Genomic DNA, 13,616 nt, shown 5'->3' with positions numbered 1-13,616 from the left:
AAATTGAATTTTTCTAATATTCTGCTTTGTTATAAATTTTCAAATTCATAATCGATGCAGTTCTTAAATAATATACAGGTTCGGTAACAGATGGCGTTGCAAGTATCTACATTACGTTACATGTAATATGTGAGAAATGAATAACTATTTTTAATAAGGGATCATATTCCTTTAATTCTCTAGATGGTTGAGTAAAAGAATTAACGAACCGATAAACGTTTGTAGTTAAAATGCTATTACTTTCTTATTATTAGAATTTAGTTTACGTTAAATGCTAGAATACTTCGCTTCGCATATATTTCCCATGTCTGACTATATCGATATTCGCTACTGAAAAGATGTCTGACTAAAGCTATCGTTACTACTTGGACGATTACAATTTATAGTTTGGATGCACGTTGGTAACATCTCCAATGCAAATACAACTTCTGGAATGCGGCTATTTGAAGCTGCGCAGAAAATTACAATCACTGGTATCGGCAATCGTTGAAGCTGTTATATAATTTTGGACTTTATCTTCAACCAAAATGTACCCGAATAGCATAGTAAAACGGTACCAGTTATAAAAAAAAGTAGTAATTCAAATTGCCATCAAATATTCGTTCGCAACGTTTCTTTCCTTCAATATATCTAAATAAAGGACAACATATTGAAACGTGAAATAATGTAAATTTTCGAAGTCAACGTAAAAGGACAAATTTGAAGATTCAACTCCCAAATCTTCTACGTTATTCGAATATCGATTTTCGAATTTGCGTTTTCAATGAAAAGTCAATCGATGTTTCTTTTTAAACGTACGATAAACGAAATATTTTGAAGAAAAGAGAAACAATAGCGAAAATCAGAATACATACCTGGATAACGAAAGTTGGCTTCGGGGCTGGCGGGGTACGGTGGTGAACGGCGGTTGGTCGTAAAGCGCATGGAAAAACCAGAGGGGGCAGATCTGCCGCATAGCCAAAGGAAACTCGTCGGATTCTCGTCAGACGCGACGCGTCCGCGATCACGCACGGTGCACTACGCGAGAAAGAAGAAGGTTCCGTTGCGTTCGTTCAGTCATTTCGGACGTGAGAAATAGGGAAGAGCACTTTGGTCGTTGATCGAACACTGCCATCGTAAAATTTTCGTCGCTCCTCGTCGAGCTATCTTTTTTCGTCAATTTGTTCGATTCTCGTTGTGAATCCACGACACGAAAACTAACCAACCGATCAGACCTGCCGATTTCGTGCCAACTTTCCATGCAGCGAGGGTGGAGACAGTACGTCCGAAGTGACTGACTGCAACGTGATTGGCTGAAACACATGGTCCGGTGATTGTGATCATGATTGCAAACCGTCTCACACCGATCGTCACCCTCGTCCTCGTGGTCCTGCTGTCGTCCATCCATCACGGTGAGTGTGACCTTTGGCGCCTTTCTTTCCTTTGATTTCATTCAGATCGAATTCATTTGTTAACAGTCGAGCAATCGCAATTAATCGATTCACACCGATTACAATATACAAAATTTTCTATATTCACGAACCTCCGATCGTTTAACTGCTAGAAAAAGAATGACTTACGAACTGAAAAATCGGGCTCTACTTTAGCGACCTAGTTTCCGATCTTGATTCTAGGTTACCGATCGATCTATGGTAGTGTATGTCTTTTATTTCCCATTGTCATTTTTCTGACCGAAAAATACTCGCGATGTGCACACGATACACGAAAAATATGTTTTCGTTAATATCGGCAATTGGATATAGCGTGCTTCTTTTGCAATACAGTCGAATACAGTTTACGCTGCGTCCTAACTGAACGTCGTATACGCGACAAATTCGACCGACCGATCGAAAGAAACAAAGAATGAAATAAAGAAGTCGCTTGGACAAAATTCGACATCTTTTTTTTATCCTTTGTGCCTTTTGATCGGTCGGTCGGATTTGTCGTCGTACAATGTTCGGTCGGGACGCAGCTTCAGACGTAAAGTAAAACGTTACGAGGGAGAAGTTACGTCGTTGATCGATGTTTATCTCTCGCTGGAGAAAAAACGGCCGTATCGATAACGAATCGAGCGAAACGGTTGACTTTTCGAATGAGCCGCGCACGTTTGCAGCGCAATGCGGTACTAGACGAGAAAACCAACTGTATCTATAGAGCAGAGGAAACGATTCGATGCGCCATTATTTCTGCGTGCGTTTCACGCGCCTACGACGAATCCTTCGAGCGCGAAATCGTTAAAAATCGTTTAAAATCACTTCCGTAAGGCGGAAATAACTGAAAAGGATACCGAATCGGAAACCAATATTGATTTTGGGTTACATAAAGACTGCGATAGAGCTCTTTCGTAGCTCGTAACCGCTGGTCTCGAATCTTCGAAGTACGTCTTCCGTCTCGTTTTCGCGCGCTCTTCCCTTAATTGCATCGAAACGATTTTAAACCCGCGAAACTTTACTTTTCACGATAAATTGGTTTCGTGTTATGTAGGAATTATCGCGAACGAGGGCAATTAATTCGAAGCAAGACGGTGGCTTGGATCCTGTCCTGCAGAGGATTACGGTGTTCCAGATGCTCGTCAGGGAACTCGTACGATGGTAGCACTTGTGGTACTTCCCCGACGCTTCCTCGGAACCAAGTGTACTCAATTTTTAAATTGAATCTCATTATAAAAGTAAATCGCGCGAAAAGAAAACAGGTCAATGGAAGTCAGAGGCTGCGATTCTATTATTACGTGGGAAGGTATGGTAAAATTACGAAATAAAAGATGTTCGATCTGGTACGTGTCTTTATTAAAATCGGCCGGAGAGCACCGAAGAAGCATCCCCGATGATTAAAGGCGTAGTCTCGGTCTTTACTCGATTAAGAAATATAAATCGACCGTTTTGTCTCCAGAATTGCACCGTAATGCAACGAAAACTTGATTACAAATATTCGAATTTGATCGGTATACTGGTTATATTTTTCCGAAGGCCAAGAATAGCCGTGGAAGTTGATCTCGTTAAAGAAAGTAACTTTTGCGAAACGTGGAAGCACCGCGGTAGTACGAAACGCTAAAAAGAAATCGATGTTCCGTAAAGAGTACCTATTTATTTTTCGCGGAATGTAATCGATAGTCCTCGCGCGTTTGCGGAGTAATTTAAATTTTCGTGATTATCGAGAGGATATAAAAAAAAAGAGTAAAATTTTAAAAGTAAAAAGAAAAGTAAAGAAAACTACCGTATCGACGATATCGCGAGGAAAGAAATTTCACGCGGAGTAATGAAAAACAAACGTCGAAACGAATCGCTCGAAAATTGCGATTTCGCACTTACCGGTGAAAATAGGTCGAGCGAGTTAAGCGTTAAAAATGTCGAACTTTGGAAATGACGTAAGCGATGCGTGCAATTCGCTCGAATCGTTAGAGAGTGACCTTAAAGAAACATTCCCACAACGTGGATCGGGTTAACGCAACGCAATTGCGGTAAACCTTTTCGATTTCTCGAAAAGGATACGAGAAAGGGTTTCGGAACCAGGGTGGTTAATTTTTACGGAAACGATCATTATTGGTTGCGACGGTTTGTTGAAATTTAGAATTTTTGGTTCATAGAACCTGGCCCCCGCGAGGGTTATCGAGCGACCCACTTTCTCCCCTCTCTCCCGCTGCATTCTCTCGTACTCTCCTTCACCGAATTCTATTCTCCCTACACCGCGTGGTACCGTGACCAAGGGGACGTTTCTCGCGTTAACCTTGCCTTATTGACGAATTTTTAATAAAATCCGCCTCGCCGTGTCGCGCCTTTGCAAACCCTGCATCTTGGCACCGTTTATTCGAACTCGGTCGTATCTCGTCAAACGTTCGCGAATCGGTTGCGAGACGATCGAATCTGGCCACTGGCCCTCGAATCACCGATTCCATTTACGAAGAATTTTTTATCGAATCTAAGGGCGTTACGTCCTTCCGAATCCTCGTCACTTTGTGCGATTTTCTCGAACTTCGTGAAAAAAAAAAAAAAAAAAAAAAAAATGTGTGCATTATTCGCGTAGACGATGGAACATCGTTCGTTTCATATCCGTTGGTTCTTTCGCAGGTGAACTCAACGCACTGCACAAAATGATTGAAAATACATCCGTTCGAATAACTTCGTCCTCCTGTATCGTATAATACTTTAAGAGCTTTAAAATGGTACCGCGGAAGTATCAACGTATCGATACACGGCGATGAATGATTTATCGAGAAGAGTGCGTCGCAAATTGTATCGGAAGACGTTCATCGTGGCACGTAACACTGTTGACGCATCGATGACGCAATGGAAGCTCTGTCCGGTAGAAAGGGAAATCTTTGCACGAGTAAGAATTTAACGTCACGGTCGTTATCGGATACAATTAAATACATGATACTCCAGACGATCATCCCCGAGAACGCATTCGTTCTTCCAGACTGTTCCCGTTGGCGAAATAATCAATTTCACATTCCTCTCGGCACCGGATCGGCGAAACTTTTTACAAATTGAACTTATCCTAATCGCGTGAACGGTCGGAATAAGACCATCTCGAGGAGGTACCGCGGACGTTACGAGCGTATTTGTGTCAACGAGAAAGACCGAGCCCGGCCGAACCCTTCGTTTTCAGTTCCTGTCGATTACATAAGGATCCGCAATGTCACGCAGCGCTTGTTGGTTCCTCACGCGACTCGCCCCTACCGTCTGCCACCCCAGCCGGCTTGCCCCATTTACCGCTGATCGAACGTCTCGCGTGGTTTCAAATGTCATTGAAGAGAGCCTTCCACGTACCACTCTTGATCAATGTTTTCACACCTCCATCGGTGAAGCGGTACAAAGCCTTCCCATCGCCGACGGCTGTTCGGATTGCCCCCTTTAATCGAGCCGCCGAGAGATCGTTTCCTGCTGGAAACCAAAGAATGCTCGGTGAATTAGCTTCGCGGTTCGAGGAAACCAAACGATCGTTTCACGTTCGTAAATAATCGTACGAATAACCGAAACGAGACGTTTCGTTTCTCTTCGATGGTTATTGAATCTTCGTAACGATCGTTCACGTAAACGAACACGGAGAGTAAACGTTTCGTGTATAAAAAGAAATTCAAGGCTGTAAGGGAGCTTTGAATAATCGAGAGATTTTTATCGGTGTTTCACGACCGATCTAAATTATTTCGTCGTGTTTGTATCACGCTCGGTTTCTCGACGCTTTGGCGCGATGAAAATTTTACGTATGAATGATTAATAACAGGTACCGGAAGCACCGCCGGTGGTGGGGTAGCTGACGGAACGGGCTGCACAATTTGCCCAAGGTCAGGGTGCCGAGCCGTCCCATTTATATTTTCCTGCGCGCTTGGGGGCGGATTCAACGAATCGAAGAGGAAAGAAGCCATCGAGAAATCGCGAGCTCGCGTCGATACAATTCACGCGCCCTCCTATTTAGAAACCAAACATCGATGCAGCTACAGCGACGCGCTTAATTCGCGTATATTTTTTCTACCAAACGGTAAATTGAACCGCAGATTTTATTTTATTTTCGATCTTCGTCGGTCAATACCGACTTCGTTCCGCTCTAATATCGTGCCGCATCGTGCGAATTACACGATTGTTAAAAATGTATGCGTATAAATTTTGAAGGACTTTTCTAAGGATTGTTGTGCCTATGTGTACTACCCTAATACCGATCGAGCTTTGGTACTGTTTCGAAGTCTCCGTGGTTCATAAAGTACCGAAATGTAATTTCGATGATCGATTTTTAAATGCCTCTATATACGGTCGAACAGAGCCAAAATAAATTAATAAAAACGCTTGGTTGTTATCAGAATAGCTCGGTTTCCCGGACCAAGAAAATTCATTTCGAAATAGTGAAAGTGCGTTTTGATTTTTAACGTTCATTCGTTTCACGAATAAATACGATATACATTGGTTTTTTTTTATTCGAATAAACTTTACCCGCCTTTGCTTCGCTCGTTAGAAACAAAAGTTAGTATCTCGTTTGCCAAAAATTTTCATTCGATATTTGCTAGCGCGAAAAAATTAAGATTTTAACGTTTAGGCACACCGAAGGACCGTTCTGCTTTGCGTCACTCTTGCGTAACGTAACGACGTAGGCGTAAACGTATTTTGTAAAGTATCCACCGCGAATTTACGTTTCGATCTATGCACAGTTTTATTTTTCTGCGAGTGTATCAGTAGGTCATCGCGCGCATTGGTCGGGGTCTTCCTGCTCGATATCAGCTGGTGCCGTAACAGGACTCGTTGGGAGGGTGAATGGGGTTGCGTTGTGACGTCACAACGCGACAGGGCCGTAGCCAATCACCGGCACTTTGGCAGACCGAGCGTGAAACGAACCTTCGGACTTCGAACGAAACCTGTACGGTTTCTTAAAAAATCAAAGGTCCACCGATCGATAAACGGGACTCGGTATCTTCGAGATGACGGCCATTTGAGGACAAAATTTATCAACTCCCTTAGTTTAAAATTCAAAGCTCGAGTAGCTGGTAAAAATTTCTTTTAAATTGGACGACTCGTTTGCGCGAATTTTCGATAAAAGTGTAGCAACGAACTGCCCGCGCAATAACGAGAATAAATGATAAACTTTCGACAAAGTTATCGGTGATCTAATCGCACGGTAAGGAGAACCAATTACGAATTCGCAACAAAGTCGTTGACAATTTCTGTATGTTCCATCCGCGTTCTGAAATTAGGGGCAAACGTCAACACACTATTTGTATACGTGTGAAGTGTACTGGCACATTAGTTGGCCCACTTTTCAGCAAATTTGCAGCACGCGATAAGAGTAGACCACAAGGAGTCGCGACTTATAATATGGATCCAACGGGTCTTCCAAGTTTCGACCTACCCTAACCCAATCGATAGCCCGGTGTTTCAGCAGTATTTTGTCATACCTTACTGTAAATACAATTGCATTTCATCCAAGCTTTACTGAAAATAAATAAGGCCGTACGTTCGGGCAATCACGATCGCTTAACGATGCAAAGATACTCAAATCGTTGAAACTTAACAATTAGCGATCGGACGTCTCGTACGTTTCATTTACCACGATTTATGCAATATTTTAAACTTTTCAAATTTTAAAGTTTATAGTAGACTTAATTGCACGGTGAATCGTGAAAAATTACGATTTCTAGTTTTGTATCATTATCAGGGCCGAGCTGCAACCGAAACGTTAACGAAACGCAAAGTTTCTATTGGGACAAACATTTTACGAGTTCGAGGGATCGTTCAATACCAACGAATTGAAACATATTTAAACACAAATCACGTCGCTTCGTAACCACCCGGTGATATAAAATATTTCGCGATCTACGAGCAATGTGTTAAAAATTGTTTCGAGTAATCGTTTTCCTATCGCCGAACACTTTAATCGTTGTTAACGAATTCGTGCTCGTTTTTCAGGCGGAGCAATAATATGTTACCAATGCAACAGCGAATACGATCCAAGGTGCGGCGATCCATTCGATCCGTACAGTCTTGGAACCGTGAACTGCAGTTTTCAACCACGACTGGAGCATCTGAATCACTTGGAACCGTCTCTCTGTCGAAAAATCAGCCAAAGAGGTACGTAGGTAAAGATAACGCGGCTGTTTATTCGCAACAACAATATACCCTTGTGTCGCGTAAGAAAAAGAAAGTTAAGGATTCGATTATTATCTACCGGTACTTGTTATCGTACAAGGGTAAACGGTTGTCTGCATTGCGGCGACCTCGTACCCTAAAACCTCTTATCTTCCAATATCCAGGTAGAAAATTTACGTGTACCAGCACCCTTTTTATTCGCGACAACGTAAACACGTTCACCGGAGGTGGCGTTTTTCGTGGATTTTCGTATCTCGAGCTTCGTGCTAGATTTTTATATCCGGTACGGGAAAAAATGAGACGCAAACTTCTCGGTTGCCCTCTAGAAATTTCGAGAAAAGTGCTGGCAAAATTACGAGCTACACCGTCTTGGCGCGTAACGAACTTCTAACGAAGTACGGCTCCCACGAATCGAAATACGATACCTGGTGAACGCGTTAACCAGAATATACGAGACCGCGCGTAATTTCCTCAAACAGAGCTTACATAATCCCCTTTGCAAATCTCCTCCGCCTATCCTTTGGAAGTTTGCGCAGGCGATCTCCGCTAAACGGTGCCATCTGTACTTAGAAACCAGAACTTTTGCCAAGTTCAGGGTAAATTCCTCCCTTTTTTTTATCTGTTTTATTAAAAATGTTCTCGTTACTCTGGAAAACGTTTGTGCGCGAAACGCTAGTCGGTACGCGACTTCTCAAAGTAATTTCATTTGTCGAATAGGCAGTGGTCAACGTTAACGATTCTCTTTTTCTATTTAAATCAATGTTTTCCAAATTGAGGAACCCTACCTCTGGAAAGGATGTCGTCCGATTCAAGGAGAGGCACGAAAGAAAATTTTCAATCTAGAAAATATCGATCACTTGAATACTTCTTTCTGTTGGTGTATCGTTGGAAATTTAATAATCGTAGGACTATCACTGATTTCAAACATAGCATTGCACTGAAATATTTATCTCGAAGAGAATTTTATCGCGACATACACGTATGCACGCGATGTGTACACCGGCCTCAAAAGCGACTGTCCCTATTATCGTAAATGCGACGGAACCATCACTGATCAGCTTACGTATTCGACCGCGTTTTTTCCAATCGGAAGTGGAGATGCGTCTACGCATTCACGTTATACACGGACAATGTTTTCACAGGCCAAATACATCCACCGTTCAAAATAACCTCGACATATTATAACGGAGATAAAAGTTTTCGATCGCTCGAGGTCACGTCTCTTACTTTGAATCAAAACACGCGCGTTACGTCGGTGCCTCTGAGTGACGATTGGGGTATCCGCTTAAGGGGACAATTTGGTAATTCGAAAAATTATTAACATTATACTTTAAACCGTACTTTCTGTACGCCCGAACTCTGTATGCCTAAACTTTAAAGCCGTTTCTCTCGGAAATATATTTTTTAGCACAGTGTGCACGATAAAAAGTTTAAAAATTTTTTAAATTTCCGCTCCGCTCAGTTGGTAAACTAATCTGCACGGTTTACCTTGAATCTTGCACACCATTCGGGCAGTCTCCATTTTCTCGTCGTGCCTTGAATTAAGAAAATTAACGATGAAACTTATTTAAAAAGAATAAACTATCATACGTTACGCAAGGTATCTGTATATAAATATTGACTGTGATCCAGTTATTCCTTCCTAGAAAAGAAATCATTATCAAAGTAGATACCAAATCGTCCCCTTATGGCTCCTCTGATTCCGTACGATCGAAAAACGTACTACCCTGATACGGTCACTTGTCACGCTAACCTGTCAGATATCGTTCTTCCTCGCCTGACAGGTCAGAGGCACGTACTTATATAGAATGGGAGCCTTCGGGAGAGTCTGTATTATGTTACGACAATGCTGTCTCTGCTTGAAGCCCCTTTACGCAGCTTTGTCATTCTCTACGTGTCGCTGGTGTTTGCACAGAATACGCACGTCTAAGGCCGCGATCCCAGTTGCATCGCGTGCAGCGCGCGACACCGTCGGAAAAAGGATCGATTTTGAAACACACGTGTACATCGAATTAACGATGTTTCGTAGCGCGCGTTACAAAAGCGGGACCGTGGTATCGTTGTACGTTGTTCGACTTGGGTAATCGCGCGATAAAATATGGTGGTGATTGTCCGTCGGTAACCTTGGGCGGTTAATCGAGTTTACAACGATTGCTGTATTGTTGTTTCGAGTCATCGGCGCAATTGTACAGGTACACCGATACCTTATCGGTGTACGTAACACAATTTTGATCTTTGATATTTTGCTCGATTTCCAGTGTACGGCAAGATGAGAGTTGTCAGGGGTTGCGGATACATCTCGGACGCGAAGGACAATGCCGATTGTTTGATGAGGTCAGGCACTCACGACGTTCAGGCGTACTACTGCTCATGCACCGGTGATCTCTGCAACTCGGCCGAAAGCCGCACGCCGTCCTTCTTACTGTCGTTGACGTCACTGTTCGCGGTGATCCTCGCAATGCCGAGTCTCCTCTTTTCGTATCCGTTCGCGGTACAGGTCTTAACCACTCCTTACTTCTCCGTAGCCTAAAAGATCTACGACCATTAGCGGACACAACATTCGAAGCGTAAACCGAATCAACGATTCAATAGAGACCGTTCGGACCCGGCCCAACTCGTTTTCGTCCTATTTCCATCTCGACGCGCTGCGAGAAGTTCTTGGATCGCGATCGGTTCGATCTCGATAGGGCATTGATCGTCCCCGACGTGGAACTTGCGCCTAGCGTCGAATCGAACGCGTGAACAACAATTCGAACTCTACCGTGCACGATCACACGTTGAAAATTAAAGATTCTTTCGTCCGTTGTTTGTCAAATTGTCTCGATGATCGATCAAAATCAAGAGCTGTGTACTGCGATTCGCGGCGAAACGCAACTCGAGAACCGTGACTGTTAACGAGTTGGCTACAGTTGATGGCCACCATTGTCGCTCTTATTTTTTAAACTAGACGCTCGATCGATCGATCGATCGATCGAGGCAGAGAGAGAGAAAGAGAGAAAGAGAGAGAGAGAGAGAGAGAGAGAGAGAGAGAGAGAGAAAGAAGAGAGAGTGCCGAGAGAGAAAAAGAGAGAGTGCTGAGAGCACAACACACGAAGACAACGGACCCGGGATTCGAACGATTCGCAAAAAAAAAAAAAACTTGTAGTCAAATTACGAAAACAGTAGTCATAACAGTGATACAAACTGCCAGAGATACGCAAGAGTGTACTTCAGTAGTGGTACACTACTTCGAGGAAATTGCAAGGGGAATTTAAAGATAAAGAGGACACATACACACACAAACACGGCCTCCGCGTGAAAAACCACCCAAGCGTCTCTCGCATAAGCGTAGAAAGTAAATAATTGAAATATCTACGAGAACTAAATCTCGAGGATGCATATAATAAATAAATAAATAAAAATATATGAAGTAGCGGCATCGCGAATACGTTCGCAACGTTTGTACGCTGCTGCTGAAACAGAGAAACAAATATATATTATATTTTATTGGAAGGAAGCAGAAATGGAATTGCACGCAAGAAGGATATTACAGCTTATTTTTAGAGAAGTAACATCGGGTCGCCATTCGTGAACGCGCGTTATCGCGACAATTATTTGTCACGCAGGAAGTGTACGCGGGACTGGAAGGAAAACACATATCGTCGATGCATATATATTTGGCATTTCGTTGACGAAAGCGAGATAAAAACAAAAACGACGGTTCTGCCGTTACGATCGCGACCCATGTTCCGCTGATTTTTGCAATAAAATGCTGTACGTAAACGATAGACGGTAGCGAAAGCTCGCGAAACTGAAAACTGATGTGTGCGTGTGTGTGTGTGCGCGTGTCGTGAATGTGCGCGCGGCTACGTGGATGCGTGTGCCTGTATAGTATGTGTAACGCGCGTGAAAGAAACGCTATAAACTTAAATAAATAGTTCGATCGAAATGTGAAATGTTGCTACTTCTTCAATCGTAGCCGAACTAAAAATCAGAAAACAGAAAAAGCATGAGAATCGTGTTAAAAAAAACGTAACATACACACAGCGTCGTAACCATACCGTAACGAAGAATTGTAGAATCGTCGATGGAGAAAAGTAGAGGGTAAAGTAGAACGCTTATTGAAGAAAAAAAAAACAAAATACAAACACATGTCTCACCGCAGTACCTAAATTACTCGCCGCTGCCGCTGCCGCTGTTGTCACCGTGTCGTGTCGCCACCATCGTTACATTATTACGGTTGCTATTACTACACTATTACAGTCGGTAACTACGGCTATCATTGCTTCGATTGCTAATGTTATTAGCATATATTTGTGATTATGATTATTTCTATCGTTGTTATTCTTTTGGTACGATAACGTTTATTATTATTGATTAATGGTAAAAGCAACAATAAACTCGCGGAAGTAATGGAAAACATTTTGGTACCCTAGAAGACGGATAAGTGACCGAATAAGATAATTAAATAAAACGGGCTCGATGTTTCAATTACGGCTTAAATTTTGGGTTTATCTCAAACTGCGGATGAGCATAGGAACAAGCACGGAGTTTGAAATCCTTAAAATCATTGCAGATTCGCGTTTCTTTTGTATACATCCAGTTGAAAGTTACACGCGTTGCAAAGTTTGCTTCGGATGAGTAGCGTTCACGGGAAAATGCAACCTTATATTTGCGTTAGCTTTACTCCCCCCGCCCCTCCCCCTCCTCTCTCACCCTTTGTAACGACGAGAATTCGTGTTCTGTTCAAACCATGAACTCTGAAGTAACGCTTAGAAAGAAAAGATAAGGGGCTACGAACGAAAGAGAGCACGAGATACAAGAGGATAGTCGAAGGAATTTCGTTATGTTCCGCTCAGTTAGTTTAGTCAACCGTGACTGTTTTAGATTATAACTACTTCATAAAAATTCCTAGCGATATTTTAGAATAAACTTTCTTATTTTTGCTTGAAACTCAACGTAAACGTGTTACGAAATTGTAACTACTAAGTAGTTGCTCGTCTGTACCGTAACGTTTAAGCTGATTCGAGAGTTTAGAACTTTATCGAATTTACTCTACTTAAACAGGGGCAAAATATTTTAGTATCTCAAGGCAGCTGACACAAAGATCTCTGGCATACATATGTACGTCGTTGTTTGGCTAATCCACGATGAAAGAGAAAGACGATTAGCGTTAAAAGTTAGATTGAAAATTGTGTTGTCAATAAATTGGTCCTGTTCAAAGGTGTAACCTCTTACGCGGTATTTTCTTTCCATACACTGAATTGTATTTGTATTGTATATCGATTGGAATTTGTGTACTACGCACACACACTTAATAAGCGGAAAAAGCTGCTTTGTTTGTAGGAGTAACTTTAAACAGGGCTGATTTTATGTGGATACTAGAAATCCGAAAACGTTTAAATCAAATATCTATGATGTGTATGCAACAATGCTCGACTCAAACGACAAAACCGTAAAAGGTTGGGAATCGCGAATCGTAAGTAGTTGAAGTAGCCTTGAACGACCAAAAATCGTTTGCCTCTACTACAATAATTTGCGTGCACGGTGTACATAAAATTGATCTACCAAGGAAAAACATGATGATATTTACGATAATAATAAACAACAGTATATGTCGCGCTACGTTTATAGGAAACAAATGTCAACGAAACCATTTGTCGTTGCCCCGTCGAATAATTGTACCCGTGATCCACGATGACGATAGAAACTGTGACGTCAAAAAAATAAAAATAAACAATAAGAACATCTTTCCTCATCATTCTATTTCCTTCTAACGTGTCTGCGGTTGATAGGAGGAAGACTCGACACGGAGCGGAATGTAACGAAGCTGTTTATCCGGATACCCGTTTTAATACACAGGGTTCCGTGAACATGCGAAACTCGCTTCATACATATCGTTCACTCATAATCACCTGACATACTCCAAAAAAAATGAAACTAATTACTGGCAACACTGCCCCCTATTCAAGCATATCGAGTGAGAGTGAGAGAGAAAAAGGAAACGAGTACTGCATCATTAGTTTAATATGTTTTTTCTTACGATATGTATATATGTTACGTTCAATTAGCAAAATATATTAAACATCT

General features: G+C 42.1%; 1 protein-coding gene across 3 annotated transcripts; it reads left to right on the top strand.

The window, feature by feature from the left end:
• The first annotated feature begins 970 nt into the window (after positions 1–970).
• LOC143144560 (UPAR/Ly6 domain-containing protein crok) lies at positions 971–13,272 on the top strand. 3 transcript variants are annotated; one of them, XM_076307096.1, is made up of 4 exons: positions 971–1,391; positions 2,464–2,613; positions 7,368–7,529; positions 9,806–13,272. In XM_076307096.1, exons 2-4 carry the CDS (start codon positions 2,568–2,570, stop codon positions 10,075–10,077), a joined length of 480 nt encoding a protein of 159 aa, XP_076163211.1. In that variant the 5' UTR covers positions 971–1,391; positions 2,464–2,567; the 3' UTR covers positions 10,078–13,272. The 3 variants fall into 3 exon arrangements, with proteins under 3 accessions (XP_076163211.1, XP_076163209.1, XP_076163212.1); XM_076307094.1 differs by lacking the exon at positions 2,464–2,613 and having other exon boundaries at positions 972–1,391; XM_076307097.1 differs by lacking the exons at positions 971–1,391; positions 2,464–2,613 and adding an exon at positions 2,671–2,715.
• The last annotated feature ends 344 nt before the right edge of the window (positions 13,273–13,616 follow it).

The sequence above is a fragment of the Ptiloglossa arizonensis genome, chromosome 3 (genome assembly GCF_051014685.1).
Source record: "Ptiloglossa arizonensis isolate GNS036 chromosome 3, iyPtiAriz1_principal, whole genome shotgun sequence".
NCBI classification, from domain to species: Eukaryota; Metazoa; Arthropoda; class Insecta; order Hymenoptera; family Colletidae; genus Ptiloglossa; species Ptiloglossa arizonensis.
This window is presented reverse-complemented; position numbering and strand designations above follow the sequence as displayed.